This window comes from Mugil cephalus, chromosome 19, assembly GCF_022458985.1.
Source record: "Mugil cephalus isolate CIBA_MC_2020 chromosome 19, CIBA_Mcephalus_1.1, whole genome shotgun sequence".
In the NCBI taxonomy this organism is placed as follows: Eukaryota; Metazoa; Chordata; class Actinopteri; order Mugiliformes; family Mugilidae; genus Mugil; species Mugil cephalus.
The window spans coordinates 19,173,760-19,196,740 of NC_061788.1; the positions used below are offsets into that span (position 1 = coordinate 19,173,760).

The following is a 22,981-nucleotide window of genomic DNA, read 5'->3' on the forward strand; positions in this document are numbered from 1 at the left end:
CTAGAAACGTGAACATTTAGTTGGGTGTCCCGTAAAACGTGTGAGACACTATGTAATGTCATGCTGGCCGTGCTGCAATCCAGCATATCACAGCCCTTCATCACTTTTGATGTATTTCATATTCATCAGCCTTTTATTGCAAAGTTAATGGAGTTTCTTAAGACACTATTCGATGAGCTATGGAGCATCGGCTGTTTCATAACAGAGGAAGCAGCAGTCAGTGCCTCATAGGAATAGTCATAAGATAAAGATTACTTTCCTGTTTGAGCGGTGAGTCTGTAAGTAAAAGACCATTTACTTGTAATCATTATTACACCATTGCTGGCTTCTTGCTGAGCGCACATCAAAACTGGAGGTTAGTCTAAAGGAGAGTAGTGGTGTTTAAAAATTAAAGAAATAAACCGACCTGAAAGATGGGTGCGTTCACATGGAGTTGAGTATCTCAGTTCTGATCTGGTTTTTATGCTAATGCTTGTGTTGTGTAGGTAGTAGTCAGACACCAGGATAAGAAGTTATCCTGGTGTCTGACTACTACCTACACTGGCCTGACTTCAGCCAAGTGACAGGAAAATTGAAACGGTTTTAATTCGAAAGCAATAAAAAGTTCAGACTTTTGATTTCTGTAATGAAGGAATTAAATACAGTCAGTGGTGATCAGGCTCTTGGGTGCTGTTCAGCTCTGAGCCACTACACAAGACGTAGTAGAGGTACTGTCGACGTCAGCTTGTGTAACTGATGCAGAGTCTCCACAGGGAGACACATCAAACCCAGGTAAGCTCTTTAGCTAATGTAAGCACATATATAACCACCGTATTTTACCTTTGCTGGCGCCTGTTTGTGTGGTACACATATTCACTGCTGGCATAAATCTATATGTCCCATATACATAATAATAATAATAATACAACAATAAGTACCACTAGTACTGATATTGGTGTGCATGTTTTTCTCATAAATGCTACATAAATACTATAAAACACATCAAATATGAAGGAGATGTACAGTATGAAAGCAGGTCTGAATAACAGAACTTGAATACCACAAAAATCCCTGCAAGACATTCATTCAGTCAAAAATATGCACGGTAGAGCTTAGGAATTATATAACAAGGTTCCACTCCACTGACACAAAAAAACGCTTTCAAGGCTCCAAATATTATAATTTTGAATTGAAAACGCTATGCAAATGCAAATTCGTCTTTGCAAAATGAATATAATGTCTTGTGCTATTAACAACCATCTAATTCCAAAGCCAGTCTGAAGAATAAGAGGAAAAAAATATGTGTTCGAGAACCACTGAAGGAAGGGAGGACAAACTGAAAAAATTAGGAGAGCATGTGGCGCCCATCGTTACACCAGTGACTGTCTGCACATATGACAGCTGGTTTCTCCCTCTTCTTAGCACCAATCCAACAATACGTGTATGTGTGTAATTTATTCTAACTATGTTGTAAGGCAGATAGATATAGACAGATATTTTAGAATAATAAAAAGTCTATCCCACATCTATGTTATTTCCAAGTTTGTGAAACAGTGTGGGAAAGATCTAGTTCTGCCTTGACTCATGAAGAAATGTCCTGCAAGGAGCTCCGACCTCAAATACAACGGACACCTTTGGGATGGAACGGAACAGCAAAGCCAGGTCTTACAGCCCATCATCAGTGGAGGACCTCATTACTACTCTTAAAGCTGAATGGAAGCAAATCACTGCAGGTTCGGTCTAACAGGTGGAAAGACCTGTCAGCTGTCTCGTCTGAATGGGCGTAATCAGATGGGTCAGCGGATGGAGGTAATGGTTGGGTGTACAACGCAGACGTTTGACTGTGGAGTGAATGAGCGTAACTGAACGTCGAGCAGGCACAACCATCCAGCACGTATCGGTCTGGTATCGACTCCACATGAGGAAGATCAGAGGGGGTTGTGGAGAAGAGTAGGGGCAAATTCAATAAGCCTTTTCTCCCGCACTCCTGTCCTTCCACCTTTGTCCGCCTCCGTCTCATTACTGCGTCCTCCATCAGCCGCACTTCTCTCCACCCACCGCTCAGCCCTCAATCGCTTTCCTTCGCCTCCTTCCCTGCCCGCTTCCCACCCCCCGATTCCTCTTTTGTACACGCCGCTCCGTTTCCTCCTCTCGTTTCTTAAGGATTAGTGGACACAGTGCAGCAAGTGGTGGCAGCGGTTTGCAGCTGCGCCTGTGTGTGTGTGTGTGTGTGTGTGTGTGTGTGTGTGTGTGGACCTCTGTTTACTCTGATAATAGCGAGTGAAGGCGTGCCGCTTGGCTTCCACGCGTCATCCACAGAGACTTCATTAAATCAATCCTGGAAACAAGTGTCACACGAGTTCAAACTCCCTGCAAGCATGTGCACTCGCTCCCCTATGTCTAATTCTGACGGCAGCGGGAGCCGGGTTTACATTGTATATGGGGAGGCAGCACGCCTCTGAACACACACGCATGTGGACTGAAGATAACAGCTGCCTGATATTGGAAGAGGGGGAGCGGGGAGACGCACACTGTGACATGAATCAGTACACACGTGACATTGTGCAGCGTTATGAGGAGATAAGAAAGTAGCTTCAATATATAAGAGGGGAGGGTTGGGTGCGAAAGGGAAGAGAGGCACCTGCTCTCACAGGTTTTTTCATTATTACTAAGATGATGTGAGTGAAAGTCAACTACCGAAAGATTTACTCTGCAGTTCTAATGGTCATTAACAATGCTCAGCAGCATTTTATTGTATTTTAGAAATGTAAGCAGTTGAATATCATGTTATGTTCTAATTCTAGTTCTAAAATCTTTAATGTTTCCATATATCTGTATTCAGGTTTTAAGGTAACAGCATCATAACTCACTGGTCAAAGTGATACCCAACCTGTTTAGGCAATTATTACCTGAGAAGACTAATTCTGAGGTAGCACAGTCAAAATGGATGGAACTACAGGGAGTGATGGAAATTGCCAATGCTAGAAATACGATTTAGATCATTAACTTACTGTAAGTAATGTACCAGTACAGCAGTGTATAAAATACCCTCAAATGCTGAATGAAAAATCCTACCTAATCAACTACATATTGTATGGAAATAAAAAATTAAATAACAGCGTTAAATGACCTGAAAACAAATGTCAGCTTTTTTCGGTTTTGAGATTTTATTCTTCTTTCGTCTTTTTGGTCAGGAATAATTTGATCATTTATTGAAATGAAACCATGTGCGGAGATTAAAGCGATAATAGCGATAAAGCCGATAAACACCTGAAATGTGACCGACTACTCGCACTGCTTTTTGTAAAATGTAAGAAACCAAATGGTTTCGGAAACTGGTTGAATCTTAAACGTTAAATGTTTTAGTTTGAAACCTCATTATATTAACCATCTTTATCTTTAAAAAACAGTAAAGTGCAGTGCTGTACAAAGTGAAACATTTTCTTCTTAACTGTGGTGGACAGGAATTATAAAACACTATTAAAATGGAGAAAATGGAAAAACTGAAAAAGACGAGTAGCTCAAAATTGTCCTTAAATCAGTACCATTTATTTTTATCACAGATAAATCTCTCAAGTTTTCACTCTTTTTTGATTTTAAATTCTCAGTAACACCTGAAAAGTTGTAATGTCTAAGCAGAGGTAAACTGTAGGGTTTCAGACTAAACTACTTTATTTTTTTTATGTGTGTCTGAAAGCCTGCAGAGCATATAAGGTCTTAGCTGAAAATGATAAAATGTCAGCTCTCCCGTGTCCGACAAGGCTGGCAATCAACGAAAAAGGTGCGTAGCTGTAAAACTTAAAGCTCTAAAGCAACACAGGCTAAAAGTCATTATTCTATTATAGTAAATCCTGCATATTTCCACTGAGCTTATCAAATACTTTTCCCAACACTAACTGGTGTCCTGCGAGTCCCCGCAGGAAGACGGCCCCCTGCCTCAAGCTGTTTATCTTCCAATTCTCACAGTTCTACCAGGAGATTACTTTTGAGTGTTTTGAGAGCGGGGACATAATCTCTGAGCCAAAAATAAAATCAGGACGAAACAAAAGCATTTTTTCTTCTTCCCGAAGAGCAATTTAATCCTCTAAATAGGGTCGAAAACCTTTGTATTAAGTAATTAAACTCATCTGTCTGAGGAACGACTGTGTTTTCTTTGGTTCTTACATCATTTGATTGGAGAGCGTCTATTTTTAAGTGTTTCATTACTATGCTCGTTATTTGACACCTTGGGTGCATTTATAAATCATTCGTGACTAATACAAGCATGAATGAGCCTGGCTGGAGAGTACTGTGCTCAGCCTGATGTGCTCGGCTGGCTAGAAGCACCATGTGGACGTCAGACTCATCTCACACTTGTCCGTCAGCAGAGACTGATGTGATGTTAATGATGCCGCAGACTCACGTATGGCTCGGCGCCATGGCAACAGCCTGCTGCTTCAAAGACTTCCAGATGTGTTTTTTCTGAGGGCTGTCTGTGTGGGTCCGTTTGACTGAAATTAGCATTAGAGCACCAGCTTTAACATGCGAGGTCAGTTCTTTCTATGAACTGGGTCGACCAGCTGCTGATTCCAACCTTTTAAATGTGCACAAATATATAAACACAGATATTATTGTAACGTATTCCAATAGTGCCACAGTCAGAAAATGATTGTTATTGACTGGAAGTGCCAGTTTCAGTAGATTTACAAAGCAGAGCAGGGCAGTTTGAAATTTAAGCATGGTTGCTTACTACTTTGTATTTGAGTTTGACAACCGTTTATGAACGAAATCTGGTACCATGTAACCGCACCCAATACTGAGTAGGGCCGTATACACAGGAAGGAACTACGACCGCGGAATCAATGAGTAGTAGCAGTTTTAGACAAAGTTGACCAAATCTCAATTTTGATATGACAACCAAGGGAACACACAGATACAGTTCATATATGACACATCCACAGTGCTCAAACAGACATTGGTGGGCACGAGATGAGCTAGTACTTGGCAGTCCATAAAGTCAGTTCATGCTCCGCTTGTCACTCTGAAATAGTTGACCTAGTGACTATCTGAGCTCACCATCAGTTTTCACCTGTTTCACCAGTTTTTAACCAGTACTGTGTGTGTCTCCCTGCGTGTACGATGCAAGGCTAAAAGTATTCCGGCACTGCGTTGGATCTTCGGCGTTGCGTGGCAAACATCAACAAAAAGCACTAAAATATCAGTGCGGGATATCGTGAGGTTGGGGCAGTCAGTTGAGTTTGTCTACCAGTGGAATGAGAGTAAGGCAGCTTTCCCTCTCCAAACTAATATCAATTAGAAGTAGGGTGGGGGTGGGTCTTGGTAAGTTTGGTTGAGATCCAGCTGCAGCTGATGCTGCATTCCAGATAACTTGCTAGCTCCCAAAATAAAAATTAAAAAAAAAAGCTGCTGCACATATTTCAATGTTCAGCAAACAATATACCAAAACGTATTTTTTCTCCTCCGAGTTCAACTGTAATATGAATTATATGATACTGGAAATTAGAATTTAGGAGTTTTCCCGACGGCATCATCTAAGGCAGCATTTTTTCATCAAAGTCTCTAATGTTGGAAAGATGGAGAGTAAATTATAAAGCTAGGAGAATGTGTCCTAACTGCAAACAAGAGAAGAAGAATAAAAACTAATGATAAATGTTAGTATGTAAATTTTGCAATTTAAAGTTAAAATATGATCTACAGTTTTTTTGTATATAATAAAACTGAATTAAGTGGTTAAATTGCTGATCAAATAATTTCTCAATTCCGGGCTCGAAGGAAAAAAAAGGTTGGGAACCACTGACCTAGACCATCAGAGCATGAACATCCACAAGCAACCAAGCAGTGGCTGGATTTATCATATAATTTTGTTCGTGAATTATTGCCACTTATCGCCCTTGACTTTTTCCCAACAGCCTTTGCTGCACTACCATCGGTTGGAACCATATCACCGTCTAACAGAAGGCTAATAATAAAACAAAATGGTCAAACTGTGCGGCTTGAGCAGCGTTTGAGTAGCGAGGTGAGAGGACGTGAGGTGACAGAAAGGAAAGCGTCTGTGTGTGCATGGAGTCAGACGGGGGGCCGGGCGCCAGGCCTTCGGTTAACTGCAGCCGGCCCAGAATCATGAGCTGTTCCTGCCATTAGGAGACACGGAGCTCCCGCTGAGCGTAATATCAAAGGGCTGCATTCGCCGCTGCTGATCTGCCAGCTACCTGCTGTGTCAACATGTCTGTCACCACTGCCACGCCGGGCCACGGATCACACACACAGAGAGAGAGGGGGGGGGGGGGGGGGGGGGGGTCAGGTGGGGAGACAGATACAGGAGAAGAAGAGAGCATCTGTGTGCACTTTGTTTGTGCGATGAATTGCGGATTGGAAGAGGAGAAAAAAAAGGGGGGGGGGGGGGGCAGGGCAGGTCGGGGAGATTACTCACTGTCCTCCGAAGAGCTGCATGCCCAGCAAAGCAAACACCACGATGAAGAGGAAGAGGAGGAAGAGCAAGCTGATGATAGACTTCATGGAGTTGAGGAGGGAAACCACGAGGTTCCTCAGCGAGTTCCAATATCTGGAGGCGGAAAAAGAAAATTGAGGAGAAATGACTGTTTTCACACATGCTGGAACACAAAATAACATGTTTTTAAATGAAGATGAGGAAATAACACAGGAATGAGACAGAAACAACCAAACCAGAGGAGGAGAGACTGGGACAAAAAGCAAAAAGACGTGTAAGTGGCGTAAAACAAATGGATGCGGCAAGGTTTCCAGCTGGCGGTTTCAGTGAATCACAGGATTACGGCTAATCTAATGAAAAAGAAAAGAAAAAACACTAGCATGAAACCACAGCAGGATTTCATAGAAATAGAATTACGAGTGCCCTGAGAAGAAGTGCAGCTCATGGGACATCAGACTAGATTTAGTATCTAGTAGATTTGTGATTTGTGTGAATGTCAGTCAGTTCATTCAGCACTGGTTACACTCAACATGGAGCCCACATGTGATGAACGTCATCAGCTGGTATGGGAATGGAAATGTTTATGCAGGTTCACAAACGCACACGCAGGTGAATAAATTCATGAAGGTGATCAAAGAAAATACAGAGCTTTAGGTGTTTTATTTTCTTATTATGGGACTGTCAATCTTTAGCACAACAGTTCAACAGTCAAAACTATAATTATGCATTTATGCATCATTATTTTATTATTATAAAAACAGAAAAGCCTCCAGATATTTCATCTCTGCAGTTCACTCACTGTTACTTGTGTCGTAGAGCCTTATCAAGAGCAGAACTTAGCTTCTTTTGTCAAGTTAGATGTAGAAGATAGTGTATTACACAATTTAAACAGCTATATTATTCTGATTCTGTGTTGTTGTTTTTTTCAGTGGTGGAGGCTATGCAGCCTTTTTCCTTTTCTTTCATCCTGTTTGTCAATATCTTTGTAGTTCTCTTGCACAGTCAAAGCTATCCTCCTGATACAGCATTCTTTTTTATTGAGCTCATAGTTAAGGCCCAACATTAAGTCAGTATGGCAAATGTAAACTTCAAATAAACTTTAAAGTATTAAAAGTTCTGCTGAATTGTTGTCTGAAGACAATATCTAAATATTCAGATTATAGAACGAGGTGTAACACCTAACCCTTACTATCAGTGTATTAGGAGTGAACATTCCCATACAGACTGGAGGATGAGTAAAGGTGAACACATTTATAAAAGATGATATAGAACCCAAGAATATCACATAGGCCTTGGCAATTGCCAAGTGCAAATAAAGACAAAGTGTTCTGCAGCTGAATGTGAATCCTCTAATTGTCTGTCTCGTGGTGTTCTCATAACTGCACTCACTTGGTGACTTTGAATATCCTGAGCAGCCTCAAGGCTCTCAACACACTGATACCAAACGATGCTCCTGGCTTTATCATGTCCCAGATCACCTCAAAAATACTTCCCACGATCACCTGGAGAGGAGAGGAGAGGAGAGCAGAGCAGAGCAGAGGGGGAGGTTAGCGTCTTCCAATTTCAAACCGCTGTCATGAACCTGGTTTTCATCCAGACACATAACGACATGCTACAGTAACTCACCCCAAAATCGAAGCAGTTAAAAGAAGAGTGGAAATAATTTCTTGCTCCCAGTCCATACATCTTCAGCGTCATCTCAGTCAGGAACAAACCCAGAAACACGAACTCGGCTGTGTCTGGACAGAGCAACAAAACCAAGAAAAAACACTTAGAAAGACTGTCTCCATTAATAAGAGTGATTATTGTGTCTCTTACACCTACAGAGAGCCCTCGTTAGCCACTCAGGTTGGTCGTAGTGAACTATGGCCACGCAGAGAGTGTTGAGGCCCACCAGGCACAGAACAATCCAGTAGAAGCTCTGAGCTTTCACCATCCTGCGAATGAAGAAGCGGATCCTCTTCTCTTTACGCCGGAAGTAAGAGGAGCTGTCCATCTTCCCGCTGCTTTTCACGCTGGCCCGGCCAAACGGAGAGCCGGGAGGAGCTGAAAGCAGTGACGACAAGGTGGGAGAGGAAATGATGCAGTGAGCAGCGGTTAACTCTCCGCCGCCGTCGCAGTTTTCAGAGCGAATCACCGTGCGGCCTCCTTATCCTCTCCTCACCACTGTGATAAGCTCCATCCCCACTCAAAAAAAGATAAAATGAGAGTTACATCAAGGTGGTTAGATGTATTATGTCTGCCGCTATCGCAAAGCTCGGCTAAAATCGCACTCGATGTTGTGCTCGCTCACAAGACATTTCATCAGAGATGTATAAAAGGAGTCTTGACTGGAAAACTTGCATAAAAGAACAGCGTGTTGCAGTTTTGCACAGAGGAAAGTGACGGGTGCATTTATACCAGGTCCTCAGACTCCCTGCCTTCCCTTCCAGTCAAAAAATATAGATGATTCCTACCAACTAGTCTGAGCCGGTTTGATTATCGTTTCTATTTTTAACAGGATGTGATTGGCATATGCTGACATTTCAGCTACATTCATGCAGTAATTGGATATTTAGGCTGCGGTGCATTGGGCCTTATTGCTTCACACAAATGACGAGTGTGCTGTCTTCACCCTAAAACTGAAAAAAAAACCTCAGAAATGGCTAAAAAAAAAAACGTTAATAAATAGTAATTTAGTTTAGTTAGATTGCTTTGTCATTTTATAATATGTCTGAGGAAAACGCTGATGTTTCCAACAACCACATTCCTGCATTAAGCTACCTGGCTGTTAGCTCGCTAAACCGTTAGCCTCAGTGGCTTCTTGAAGGCAGCGGTTGCCTAGCAGCAGCGCTCTCGTGATTTACAAGTATTCTGTGCACACGACTTCCTATGTCCTACGTAATACGCCCCAAACGCAGGCGTTCCATTTGAAGGGTAACATGTTATTGATTCGGAAACAAATCTGGTGTTGTGATGTGAAAATTCTCGGTCATCCGGGTCATGACATGTTGAAATGACTCGTGGGGAGTTTTGGCTTTTGTTTGGGACATCTGTGGGAAACATAACCAGGGAACAACAACTATTTATTAGTATTCTGCAGGTTATTTGGATGAGTGATTAAGCACCTGAAAGCAAACTCAAGCAAAAGCCCCGCTGGCTTAGTTTTTAGACAACAAAGGGAACTTTGATCCAAGAGGGAAATTTTGAAATTCAGAAGAAAAAGAAGAGGCATTAGGTTTAATGCTACATGTTAATGCTGGTCTCCAAGAAGGAGAGGTGCCCATGAAACAGTCAAAGAAAAGATCAGATTCAGAATATAAACTGAAAAAGTAGATTGAGAAGGTCTAGGAACCATGTCACCACTTTTTTTTTCTAATAATGGTGGTTTACAAGTTTTCAAATACACCTCAATCTCCTGTAATAAAGGTAAATAATCAGTAACTGAGAAAATACGTAACTTAACCACTTGTGGCTCCGCATAAATCAATATGACCGCATCAATCAATGAGTGAATGAGGCAAAACTCCTCGCAACAGCACCTCTGCTGAGTATAGGTGTTCTTTTAGTGTGACTCAGGACACACTGCGTTCACGCTACCACCGGAAAGACAACAAAAACCACCTCCGAATGTGGTCAGAGATCAGATCTCTCAAATGTGATCTCAATGCATTCCTACCCAAAGTTTATTTGGGTAGGAATCTACACCACTTTACACGTCCTAACAAACATGGAGCAATGTACCTGACCCTGACCGTAACCTGACAACACAGTACCCATCCATGGGATAGAAATAAAAGCATAACATTCATCTCAACGGTCCCTGACATTTACCTGCAGCTGCTCATTAAAAGCGGGTACCTGATACTTCGGTGCTCTGCAGCACAACTGCAGCCAATATGTGCAAAACAAGAGAGATGAAAGGTGGAATTTGACATCTATTCCCTTGGCACTTCATTTCATTGAAAACAGTCATTAGATAAGACGGTAGGGGAAAAAAAAGTTGTTTTAAAATTGAAGGCAACAGAATGGTTTCAATTACCATGCTAATGCTTATTTCCAACCCACAGACGAGCAATTATGTGTTGTCTTTGTGCGGGACCATGAACTCCATTAATATTAAAAAGTATAATTCTAATATGCTGCTGGTGATTCTCACTCTCTCTGCTATTTTAAGTTAACAGACTAATTAGAAAAGTTAATTAGACTCTTTTACCCTCAAGGTGATGTATTTCGAAGCCAGGAGAAACGGCTTTAGGTCTCTGAATCCAGATGTGCTTCCACAGCGTGCGTTATTAACATCTGCGGCTCCGTGTTTTACGACGTTGAGGCGACGTGACACGCTAATCTGATAAACGGAGGCCGGGGAGTCAGCGGACGCGGACGGTTCACCGGAGAAGACAAGCTCTCGCTGAGGCTGTTATTGTAAAGGTCGCCTCTGAACAGACAGCGCGTGCGAGGTCAGAGGCGACCCGCTGGTGGCCGCGGATGAAAAGGTGTAAAATTTACCAACAGAGGAGATGTCCGCGAAAGGATCCTCGCCCTCCTCGGCACCGATCAGGTCGTTCTTACCCTTCTTGACTTTGCCTCGCTTCAGGACTGTAATGGAAACAGCACAGACAGAGAGGAAAATAATACATACACGGCTAAAAATACACTGTAGGACTTGTACCGCATAGACTAATGGATGTGATGTAAAGTAAATCATGGGAAAAAAACAAACTTGATGTGTGTGTGGCAGAAGAGTGAGCTAATTGGAAAGTATGAATATCAGGCGTCAGTCACATTTTTTCATTTGCAGAGTTTCTGCCTCCTCACTTGAAGTCAGCCTTGGAATGAAAAACTGCTGGCATGACATGAATGAGACGGTCACGTGACCTGAGCGGCGGTCTCGCTCACAGACATCGACGCTCTGCACCTCCGCTCAGTATTGCATTAGGAGAGATTTTCACTTGATTTGAAATAATAACTCTACAGCCCCACGCAACTCACACGTCGAGATGGATATGTTTGCAGTGAAGAAAGAACGAAGGTGATTAAAATTAAGAGAAATTAAATCCCCTTCAGTTAGCGCCTTGGATTTGTGGGAGAAGCTATAGATCTGTCACGGTTCAAAGACTTTAAAGAAGAGAGGAAAATACAGCAATTACCTCAAGTTTGCTCATATCTCGTCTAAAAGTGAAATACCCTGCCTGTCAAAAACATGAGCCCATTCCCTCAGTTACCTTTCACGAAAAGACTTTCAAAATAACGTCTTCTGAGGCAATCGGCTCCGAGTGACACTCTGCTCCGCCGCTCCTACCTGTCATTCATCTGACCAAGGCCACGCAGGCATTTTATGCTCAGAGTGCTTCTTCCACAGCTGCGGACTCAAACGATTTAATCCTCCATTTGTAACTAATTGAGAAAATATATCTGCCGGCTGCTGTCGCTTTCCTGGATTCATTACCATGGAAGTGGGCTAGTTGTCCGTTTACTGGCAGATGCGTTGCAGCGCGGACGTATGTGCGTGCCGAGAGGAGCGTGATATAGTGAATTTACTTTACAAATTCAATCACTGTAAATCCCACGATTTAACCCCTGCCGTCGCGCCCGGCCCAATGGACTTATGGGAGGAAGATAGATAGACGCAGAAAGAACAGAATGACAGTTTGCTCTATCTGAGAAAATGTCAAGCGTGGAAGCCATGATGTAACATATGGCGATATCGAGCTCGCTGTAGGTTGGCAGCACATTCTCCAGCCTCTATGTAAAGACACATTCACATTTATATACAGTTTATATTTGTTGAATTATAGTGTTCAAACTTTCTCAAGGACGTTTTTCATCTAAGTTTGAAGAACAACGATTAGAAAATATCTTATAAAAATTTGAACTTTTGAGCCCTATCATTTGGGAGCCCCATTTTCATACTTACTGTTATGATTGAAATTTTCAGTGAAATTGCTTGAAAGAAAATACAGCGTCTTCCGGGATCACATATGCTCACAGACTTTTTGCTAAATTGCTAAATTGGCTGTTTAATCTGGATGTGTTACTGTGTAAATCCTGGGTACAGAATAAACAAGCGTTTAGCATTTAATCCTTAATGCTTAAGAGCTGGTTAGCTTAGCTTAGAATTAAAAGTTTAGACTCAAGGTAACACAATAAGCCTAGCAAAACCTCTAGTAATTATTAATTAACAATTCAAACCCGGTTTGTCTTGTTCCGTCTGCACAAAAACTAAACCGTACAAATGACAAGTTGTGACATTATGTGCCAGAATATTTATTGGCTGCTGAATTGAGATGCTGGATTCCTGTCAGCGCTGTAATGTTGCCAGTCATCCTACACTTCAGCATTTGTATATGGAAAGCGAGCACAGCACGTCCAGAGAGAAAACAAAACCAGATCGCATTCATGACTGATGGTTTTGGAATGATTCACACGCAGCCTATCAGTGCTTTAGATGGAAGTGATGAGCCGTTCCTCTCCGCGCCTGGTTTACCATCGGCCTCCTGAGCCGAAGGACCGTGCTAAAGCAGGCAACAGATACTCAGCCCTGTTTTCACCTGGAAGGTTTTGCTTCCTCTTGTACCACGCACCATCCAGAGGAGACTTCTCCTCTGCGATCTCATCCTCCTCCTCCAGCAGCACCTCTTCTGCAGGCGGAGAGAGAAAGAGAGAGAGAGCGAAAAACAACTGTCAATACGTCAGGCTTCTCACAACACAACAGACAAACGGTTTCAGAGATGAGCCTAACCTGCTTTGCAGATCCACTCCAAGTATCCGGTGAGCTCTCTCTCAATCTGCTGCTGCCTTCGGAGCTTTAGGAACTCCTGCCTCTTCTCCACGCGCTCTCGCTCTTTGGCAAATTCTCTGTTGAGACACAGATTTCACACAGAGTTCAAAGAATGAACTCACGGAACACATTCTGCACAAGGCGAATTTGGATTTAAAGCTTAAAGTTTTTGCATCTTGGCTGTGCAGAAATAAATGTGAACAAAATTCTGAATCTACTGCGACAAATGGGGGGCACTGCAACACAGATAAAGAGGTTGAAACATGAATTCGATTAGGAGTGGGTATTGGAAGGGACTACATGATACGATACGTATCATGATACTTGAGTCACGATACGATACATTATTGCAATATTATGATACTGCGATATATTACAATATTATACACAGTTAACTGACAATTCTTTAAATGCAGCTTAAAATACAAGTTGTATATATGTACATCAAAAGACAGTGGAAATTCACTGGACAAACTGAGTCAAAAAAAATGTTAATTCAAATTAACAACTTCCAGTTTATTTCACTTGTGGATCAGGTTTCTTGCCACTTAAATGTCAAAGTACAGTTCACAATTCTCTCCTTGAAAGAAAATGTGTGTCACTGTTTGAACACTCCCTGAACAGATATGAAAATAAAATGCCTACGCATACTTATTGCCTAAGTAATGTGTCATCCACTGTAGTTTGCTTCGGATCAACACATTTCAGTGGCTGCACTAAGCAAGTTGGTTATGTTCCCTGAATGTCTAACTGGATCACAATTTGCAAACTGCCTACTCTTGGTCCATCTTATTAGTTGCTGCCTCAAAGCCCACTTTGTCTGTTTTGAATTTTGACTTTGTTTCAGCTTTGTTTTGCCGCCGCCATGCTCGCCTATGCTACGTCCTGTTCACTTCTTCAACTGCCTTGCTCACCACTGCGGGGAACGCCAGCGACACCTTGTGGAGCGGAGGTGCGGAAGCCGTTAACAATCGGCCCAAAACATGACTTTTTCTTTTAAAATCAATATTAAGACATTCAAAATCAATATTGTATTGGATGAAAAAGTACTGCGATATATTGCCATATCGATATTTTTTCACACCTCTAAATTGGATAATCACAAATGTTAGAGTTAAGAAAACAGCTGGCCACCTAATGCGATAAGAGCAAGGTAAAAGGCCACAGGCATAATCAAAGTTCTGTCAAAATATAGTTCTAAATACTGGACGGGAGGAAACAGTATATGATACACTGGCATGACAGACCGTAATGCAGTTTAAGGTTTCCACTGGATACGTATCAGACATAGGACCACAGCGTATGCATATAGACTTATCGATGAACTGTAAGGTGTAGTATTTTTCGAGATGCAGCCGTTTGCAATAACATTTGCGAGGAGGCTAGGAGCAACCCGTTTCCTGTCTTGGAATAAAAAATGCTTCTCCTTCAGACGCGAGTTTGTTATGACCTACAGATAATGATAACGCTCATGTTTTCTTTCATTGAGGTTTTGTTGAGACAAGGGGCTGTGAGTCATGTCAGAGAAAAGACGGCTCTTTGTGACCACCGACACAATGAGACGAACAGACGTGAGGTCCAGGCGCACACGGGAGCAGGAAGATTAAAGGCACAGAGCGCCGGCTTTTCAGGACACAAGAGGACGGCAGGCGGACAACGAGAGGATCGAGGCAAAAAGGAGAGGTGAGGTGATGATAGAGAGGTGAACAATCGCTTCGTTTACTCAATTCAACTATTTGTCAAGTCCAAGAGCGTACACAGTATGCTGGGTCTGACTCAAGCAACCAGTGAAAGAGCCACAAGCAGAACCCCATAAAGGAGTGTGTTCAGTTAACCTGCTTAAATATTCACAACAGAGACGGATTCAGAATTCATTGATTTTTGTTCCTCAAGCATCTCATGTACTTTCATGCTTGTTGCCTTCAAAGTTTGCAGATTTCAACAGAACATGAATACCAGAGTTTCCAAAGGTAAAAAGTTCTCCCTTTATTCATTAACACGGAACTAATTATGTTTACCAGGTGTTTTACTGTGCTCTCTTGCATGGTTGAATACCTGCTATGAAACATATTTAAGTAAAGTGAAGGGGAGGAAAATGCAGAGTCCTTTGTCAGAAAGTACAAAAATACATTTTTAAACTAAATATATATATATGTGTGTGTGTGTGTGTGTGTGTGTGTGTGTGTGTGTGTGTGTGTGTGTGTACATACATACATATATATATATATAGAGTTCTTGTGTCAAATGTGGTTTACATTCAGACTTTATTAGATGTAATGTGATCTTTTAAGTATTTATTAAAGGAGATGACTCACCCCGATAAGACACCAAGCACAAGGTTGAGCATGAAGAAGGATCCAATGATGATGAGAGGGATGAAGTAGAGCCAGTTCCAGGTGTTTCCTACGACATCGTTGGTCTGGACACAAAAACACAGACAACACAGGAGGAAGACACATTATCTTTGGCAGAAATATGGCACAGAGCTTTTAATGAGCTGGTGGGGCCACAAGGACAAGAGTTATATCAAATACATCAGTACTGTGCAAACTAAGTCTACAGGTGAATACTCCTTACATATGCATTCATCTTCTCTTTTGACGTTTCATTTTCTACTGAGTTCTGGTAAATAAAAGAGAAAAAGAGTAGCAATGCAAATATATATATATATATAATAACCTTTTAAAATAATTAATGCTAATGGCTAATGTGTTCCTATTATATATCCTGCCTGTAAAAGTCTGTTTAGTAAAATGTAAATGTTGCTAAGAGGTTTGGTTTTAAGTGGGGCAGCTTGAGCTCAGACTGAATGGATGTTTTCCCATTTCCTCACCTACAGCTGCAAACAGAAATGTATTCTCCACCACTTTGAACGACGGAACAAAATCATCTACCAGCTCGGCTCATTATAAAGTATTGACAACTTTTTTATTTAAAAATAAAAAACAATTAAAAAAGGCTCTTTTGTCATCTCAGTGAGAAAAAAAACACAAACACACCGACTAATGTCACACTTGAAAATAGCTCGGTCCTCTATCACTGCAAAACAGAACCCATTACAAATACACTGCTACCACACACAGCTGTGAAACTATCAGTTTCAACTTGCTGCCGTGGCTCTGGAGAGATTAAGACACTTCCACACACGGTGCACGCATGTTGCATTTTCTCAGCCAATGAGCACCGATGGAAGCAGAAGCACACCACCCACTAGTTTTAGCTAGCACACCGCACAGAACGTGGATCACCAGCCTCTGACTCACACGGCTTCAGGCTGGGACGGGGGTTGAGGTCGTGGCTCTGTGGAGGCCAGGCCACATGCTCTAAACCAAACTGGAAAAAGTGGCTGTGTGCACAAGTCAAATTAAAGAAAAGGGACAAACACAAACTAATGACACAAAGTTAGAGAGTACTACGGTGTCTACAATAGTGTATTGAATGACATTTATTTTCATTTAAACAGTGAAATCTGTAGTAAGTATCAGTGTATTTTGGCCATTTCAGTTTCTTATAAGAAAAAAGCTGAAATCGTAAACTTGAGCTACTTTTTTTTTTTTACATTACGTGAAAGTCCAATAAGAAGAATCTGTTCTCACACAATTCTTCTTCTTTCCAGTCAGCAGAAATTTAACTTTTTAACCTGTAAACAGATTTCAGTTCAGGAGCTACAACAGTTTTCAGACTTTTCAGACTCTTTCTGCTTTAGAACAGATGTGTATGGTGAACCTTAGAGATGGTGACGTCACTAAGCTCCGGCCTTTCAACAAAATTACTTCCAATTGGAGTTGCTCCCACAACGTTCACTCACACAGTTTGCATGAAGAAATGTACGGAAGCCTGATTGGACCCAGTGTAGCTCACACTGCTGGGGGATTTTCTGTTTTGTTTTTGTCTTTGCCGCCTCGAATGGTTGCGCTCTGGATGGGACTCGTAACTTTGGTTGGGTAAGTCTTAGTTAGGCCCTACTGCGTCTGCCAGTTTTCAGTCTCTGTGTCCGGAGCCACGAGGGGGGATACCAGCGCCGCCGCCGTGCCAGTTTGGAGCCAAACTGTCTGTGCAGCACCGTCTGTTTCTACGGCGGAAAATAACAAATGAACCCCGAACTTTATCAGAAGGAACAGGAACAATCTCTCAGCACTCAGCACTCAAGCTCCATTTACCTTCATCTTTGACTCAACTCTATAATGTCGCGTCTCGAGTCTAACCGCCTTATTTTCACAAGCTCCTGCTGCTTCAATTCATTTTGCTCTTTACCTCCGAACAACGGCTCCCGACTGAACTAATGGCTATGAATGAACTCTGACCTGGATTTTATGTAACCCCAGATATTGTGTTTTCAACTCTTCAACAAGAGTACAGTGCTCAATTAACTTAATGGCCAGCACATCAAAAGCTGGTACTAACAGAGATATTAGCATTGTTACAAAAGTGAACAAATGTTGCATGACGTTGTTTTTTTTTTTATATATATATATAAATTCAGCAACTGTTATGTTTTTAATATTTACAGTTCAGTTTAGTTCTCAGACTACTTGAACATGTTGGATGAGACGGCCAAACACTTGACTCAATGATAAAGTGGCTCGGTGTCGATGAATGACATGTTTCCATGATCAACTTTAAGTCCTTAAAATAAAAACACTGTTGTGTGCCAAAAAGGTACTTTGTAAGACTGATAAAGTTCCAGATTTAATTTTTATCCAGAATAATCCAATTTCACTCTAAATCCTCTGTAGCAACAGCTGAATGTTTATTGTGTTGGCAATCCCCCACGATGGTTGTGTACTTTTGTCGTGACTAAGCTACAACAGGGCTTAGATTTATGCTCGTCTTCACCCAGGTGACGTTGGGAGTCAGCACCCCCCGCGTCTGGCTGTAATTCCACGCGGCGGCCTGTAGGCAGGGGACGGACCTGCAGACCGATGAGCCGCGTGAAGCACACTGACATTTTGCAGACGCTGGCGTTGTGACGCAGCCTCGCCACGGCTGTAATTGCGATGGGACGGTCTTGGCGGCTGAATCAGCAGGGTGGAAATCTATATAAATCTATATCATGCACCCCAGAATGTGAGACGAACGCACAGAAATGTACAGCAGCTGTCAGAGAGCAGCCGCCCACACCCTGAGATGAATGGTGCACGGAAGCTTCACTGTATTGCTCGGCACCAGTTCGCTTTCTACATTTCCAGCATTTTGTCACTGTCTCATCATCTCATCACTCAATATTTGTTTTGTGTCTCTTCCTCTTACTCCCCACCCTTAGCTTTTTTTTAATGAATCTTACATGAGCATCCTTTCATCTCTCTTCTCCTTAATTTCATATCCGTTAATGAAGATTAAAGTTGGTAAAAACAATTCTTACATCTGTGCATCACGTAACATGTTGAATCTAACTGGCAGAAACGTGGGTCGGGTACCTGACTTATGCACTACACAGAAAACAACACAGCTCCACACAACTTCATTCTACAGCCCTGTATGGTAACGATACAATTTTATTGGCTGTGCATGTAGGTGGTGGGCGGGTCTTTTGGCTCAGAGAAGCATTGCCAATGTATTAACAGTCAGACTTAACATAGTTGGACATTCTAAATATTTGTCTCAGCCTATTCCCCCCTGGATGTGTAGCTCAGATTGTCTATAAAATACATCAACAGCACAAACCACGTCACATTAGCACGTAGTATGTGCTGAAACCAGTGGTACTTTTTGGGTCTCCACTGATTTCAATGAACATGTTTCATCTTGTTTGTTTAGTGTGAACTGGAGCTATTTCAAGGTGCAGTGACTATGAGTACAGTTGGTGTTATTCAGTTCACTGAAAAGATAAATTTTAATTACTTTTATTAATTAATTACTATAGACAACCTATTCACCACCAACTGACAGGCAGAAAAAGTTGGAAGGGATTTAGCTGCTAAAGAGTCAGATATTTTCCTTGAGAGTTGGTAGAAACAAAAGCAGCTGAAAGGAGAGTTGGAAAACATGCCACCTGTTCAATAGTGGATGTGAAAGCTTGATTGTTAATACGTCAGTCGCGTCTACTCTGTGAGCTGATAATGTGTCGGTGTTTGTAGCTTCCTGTAGAGCTCTCAAATGATCAAGCATCGTCTTCGGGAATCGCATGCAGGCTTAAGGGGTTCTCTCATGTTATCACAGTGTGTACGCACAAGATCTGCAGTCTTCTCCCTGGATTACAACGGAGGCCTGGTGAGGAGAATAAATAACATGGTGATGCTCTGTTGCGTCAGCTCTCGGTCCCTGTGAGACCGGACGACTTTGCTCAGTTGTTGACGCGGCCTTGGTTCTGACTAGCCGACTTCAGCTGAGCTCGACCTTACTTCAGCTGTTGTGGATTTTTTTCTCTCTCTCTTTCTAATATCAGGTGTCAAATTGAGGAAATTAATGACGAGTATTCATTGTATGTATTACTTTTCATCTTGCACAGTCAGTCGAGTCATTAGTGAGGTGGGATGCCAACGGTCTTGTTAGCAGAATGCTGTATATTCATAAATCCATGATGCTGAAGTATCAGAGAGATCGGTAATTGATGCTTTTTTTCTCATCTATCAACTGTTTTGGATCTACAATAAGTACTCAATGAGGAGTTTTACTTTTTTTTGTTATTTACTATTACAAAACATACAACATATGCATTTAGACTAATGGCAATTGTGCTAAAATCAGACTATAACTATAAAGTCGAGAAAGTCAAGTGGTGCTGCCACTGGACTATCCCCCCTTTTGAAAAATATGACGACATGACATCAGCCCAATAATGGCTTAATCATGCAGGAGAAAACCGATGAAAGTGTCACATGTGATAATTTATTGTTTTATGTGATGTCAGAGTTTTTATTTGACCGTATGGCCTTTTCACATTGAGTTTGGCATCTAGCGCCAAGCATCAGCTCAACGCTACTCTCCTGAGTACTTCCCTGTCTCCTGGATATTCACCTTCCATGCCGTGCAGGTGGCGAAACACCGCACGCTAAAAGAACATGTGGTGATGTGCCATATAATCCAGGCATAAGACAATAAAAGACGTGTACTGTGGCCCCTGGGCACTGTGGAAGGACATCCATCACTTTAATTTATCGTATGTCACTTCTGCATGGAGGGTGTGATCGTGTATTCCATATAACAAACAGCCTCTGGCACCAACAGGCCAACACATCTGTGGTTCAATCTACATATAAATCTAAATATATATATTTAGACTAAGATTTAATCTATGTTGAAAACAGCAAAAACAATAAGATGATGTTCGTGTCCGTCTGCATTTGAGGCAGATTTTAAAATTTACACCAGAATTTCTCTGAAAATAAATGTATGTTCCAGGTATGTGTCATTTCTATGCTGGTTAGTTCATTCTACCTTTAAGTGCAGTAAGGAGGCGCTATGCAACAAGATTAAACCACACTCTTTGCACAGCAAGGGAGCAAATACAGGGCATATGGCAACCGAGGCCACTGGCTACACTAACTTAGTTCATTACTAAACCGCTGATGCACTATGTTGCCTTCAGCAAGGTACTCCTAATGACACCATATGCTGTTTAAGTATAATGTGGGGAAAACAAATATGAGAGTGAAATTTTGTTATGAATGTAGAGCACAGAGCGTCTAATTGATCAGTTTTCACATTTCTATCTAATTCTCAAGCATGGCCTAGAGAAAGGAGAAGAAACAAACCAACTACCAGAAAACGAGATAGAGAAGGACCGAAATATTTCATCTACAGGTCGACGATATATTGGGTAGATATTTGCCAATAGCACTGATATTTTTATTTATTAATTTTTTTACTTTACTTTACTTACTTTTTTTTATCAGCCGATACGCAGGTGTGTTCACTGATACATATATAGTACTTCGCTGCTGGAGACTCTGCGGAGCCGTGTAGCCCATACATTGGGCTGCAGAGCATACAAAACCTCCACGTGCTGCAATTCTCAAAATTCAATTCAATTCCTTTAAATGAAGGTTTCAGTTTCAGATAATTTGGTTTCGTATCAGGTGATCATTTATATCTTGCACCGCATCATCACTCAATTGTAATCGTTATTTTCCATGTCATTCGGTTTTGACATTTTACAATCTTCTATTTAAAAAATCTATCTTTCTTCAATGTTTTTATAGCTTCACATTTCCTTGCCAACTGAACCGGCGTTGGCAGCGTGTGGCCACATCCTACATTTTGATGATATCCAAAAATTACATTTGGCTAACGACTTCTATCCACTGAGTTTGGAGTTTTTGTTCACTTGATCTCATTATTAAACCTCAGTTATTCCTATTAGTCGTTGCTGGCTGACTGCTCTGAACGATCGGTGAGGAAAAAGCAAAAGCTGCCACAGAATTTGAGTCATGCATCAAGCAGTTACAGGGTGACAGTGTACTCCCACTCTCAGCTTACAGAGCTGCCATCACACACACACACACACAAACGCACAGGAGGAAATCCTGCTGAAATGAAGACAGCCACTTTGAATCAATCAAACAACTCCTTATAGTCAGCAGGGAGAAGTGACTGTGCTGTGGTGGCACAGAGAGCAAAAGTCTTCAGAGATGGGCACAAAGAAGATGAATACATCAAAACATCTGAATGCGAGGCTCTAATCATCTCTCTCAACTTTATTTTTCTCTTGTGACTCGGATTCATTATCAGCAGGCTAATTTAAATCATTCAGTTAGACTTCAAAAGGCTGACCACTACAAAGATCCCTTTACTTTAAAGTACCTAGTGATAGGTGTGATTGTATCCTGAACAGCGGATTATTAAAGTATTTCACCTCAATAACAACTGTTCTACAGTATATATAGTATTTTTTAAAAAAGTTCACAAGTTGTCCTAAAATAAATGAGCCCAAAGAAAAAAGTTAGCCTAAAACATTGGACATAACGAATTTTCCTCGGCATCCAAAGGAATATTCACTCATCGGCCACTTTATTAGGTACACCTTGCTAATAAAAGGTTGGACCCCCTTTTGCCTTCAGAACTGCCTTAATTCTTCGTGTCATACTTTCTACAAGGTGTTGGAAACAGTCCTCAGAGATCTTGGTTCATATTGACATGATAGCATCACAAAGTTGCTGCATATTTGTCGGCTGCACATCTATGATGAGAATCTACCGTTAAACCACATCCCAAAGGTGATGGTGTATTGGATTGAGATGTGGTGACTGTGGAGGCCATTGGAGTACAGTGAACTCATTGTCATGTTCAAGACACCAGTTTGAGATGATATGAGCTTTGTGACACGGTGCATTATCCTGCTTGGAAGAAGATGGTACACTGTGGTCATAAAGGGATGGACAAGGTCAGCAACAATACTCAGGTAGGCTGTGGCATTTAAACCATGCTCAGTTTGTACTAAGGGGCCCAAAGTGTTGCAAGAAAATATCCCCCACACCATTACACCACCACCAGTCTGAACCGTTGACACAAGGCAGGATGGATCCATGCTTTCATGTTGTTTACATGAACATACGTTCAGAGATGGTATTCTGCATTCCCTGGTTGTAACCAGTGGTTATTTGAGTTACTGTTGTCTTTCTATCATCTAGAACCAGTCTATCCATCTCCTCCGACCTCTCACATCCACAAGGCATTTTCATCCACACAACTGCCACTCACTGGATATTTTCTGTTTTTCGGACCATTCTCTGTAAACCCTAGAGATGGTTGTGTGTGAAATCCCAGTAGATCAGCAGTTTCTGAAATACTCAGAACAGCCCGTCTGGTACCAACATCCAAACAACGTTTGAAGTCCTTTCTTCCTCATTCTAATG

At 41.7% G+C, this 22,981-nt stretch overlaps 1 protein-coding gene across 2 annotated transcripts in view; it reads right to left on the bottom strand.

Moving 5' to 3' along the window:
- The window catches only part of cacna1bb (calcium channel, voltage-dependent, N type, alpha 1B subunit, b), a 152,282-nt gene that overhangs the window by 54,629 nt on the left and 74,672 nt on the right, over positions 1–22,981 (bottom strand). For both annotated transcript variants that reach the window (XM_047569845.1, XM_047569844.1), the window contains exons 9-16: positions 15,503–15,606; positions 13,149–13,264; positions 12,958–13,047; positions 10,916–11,005; positions 8,252–8,473; positions 8,054–8,166; positions 7,817–7,929; positions 6,410–6,541 (exon numbers count right to left, since the gene is read on the bottom strand). In XM_047569845.1, the coding sequence (XP_047425801.1) occupies positions 6,410–6,541; positions 7,817–7,929; positions 8,054–8,166; positions 8,252–8,473; positions 10,916–11,005; positions 12,958–13,047; positions 13,149–13,264; positions 15,503–15,606 (980 nt within the window). The remainder of the gene's footprint in view (positions 1–6,409; positions 6,542–7,816; positions 7,930–8,053; positions 8,167–8,251; positions 8,474–10,915; positions 11,006–12,957; positions 13,048–13,148; positions 13,265–15,502; positions 15,607–22,981) is intronic.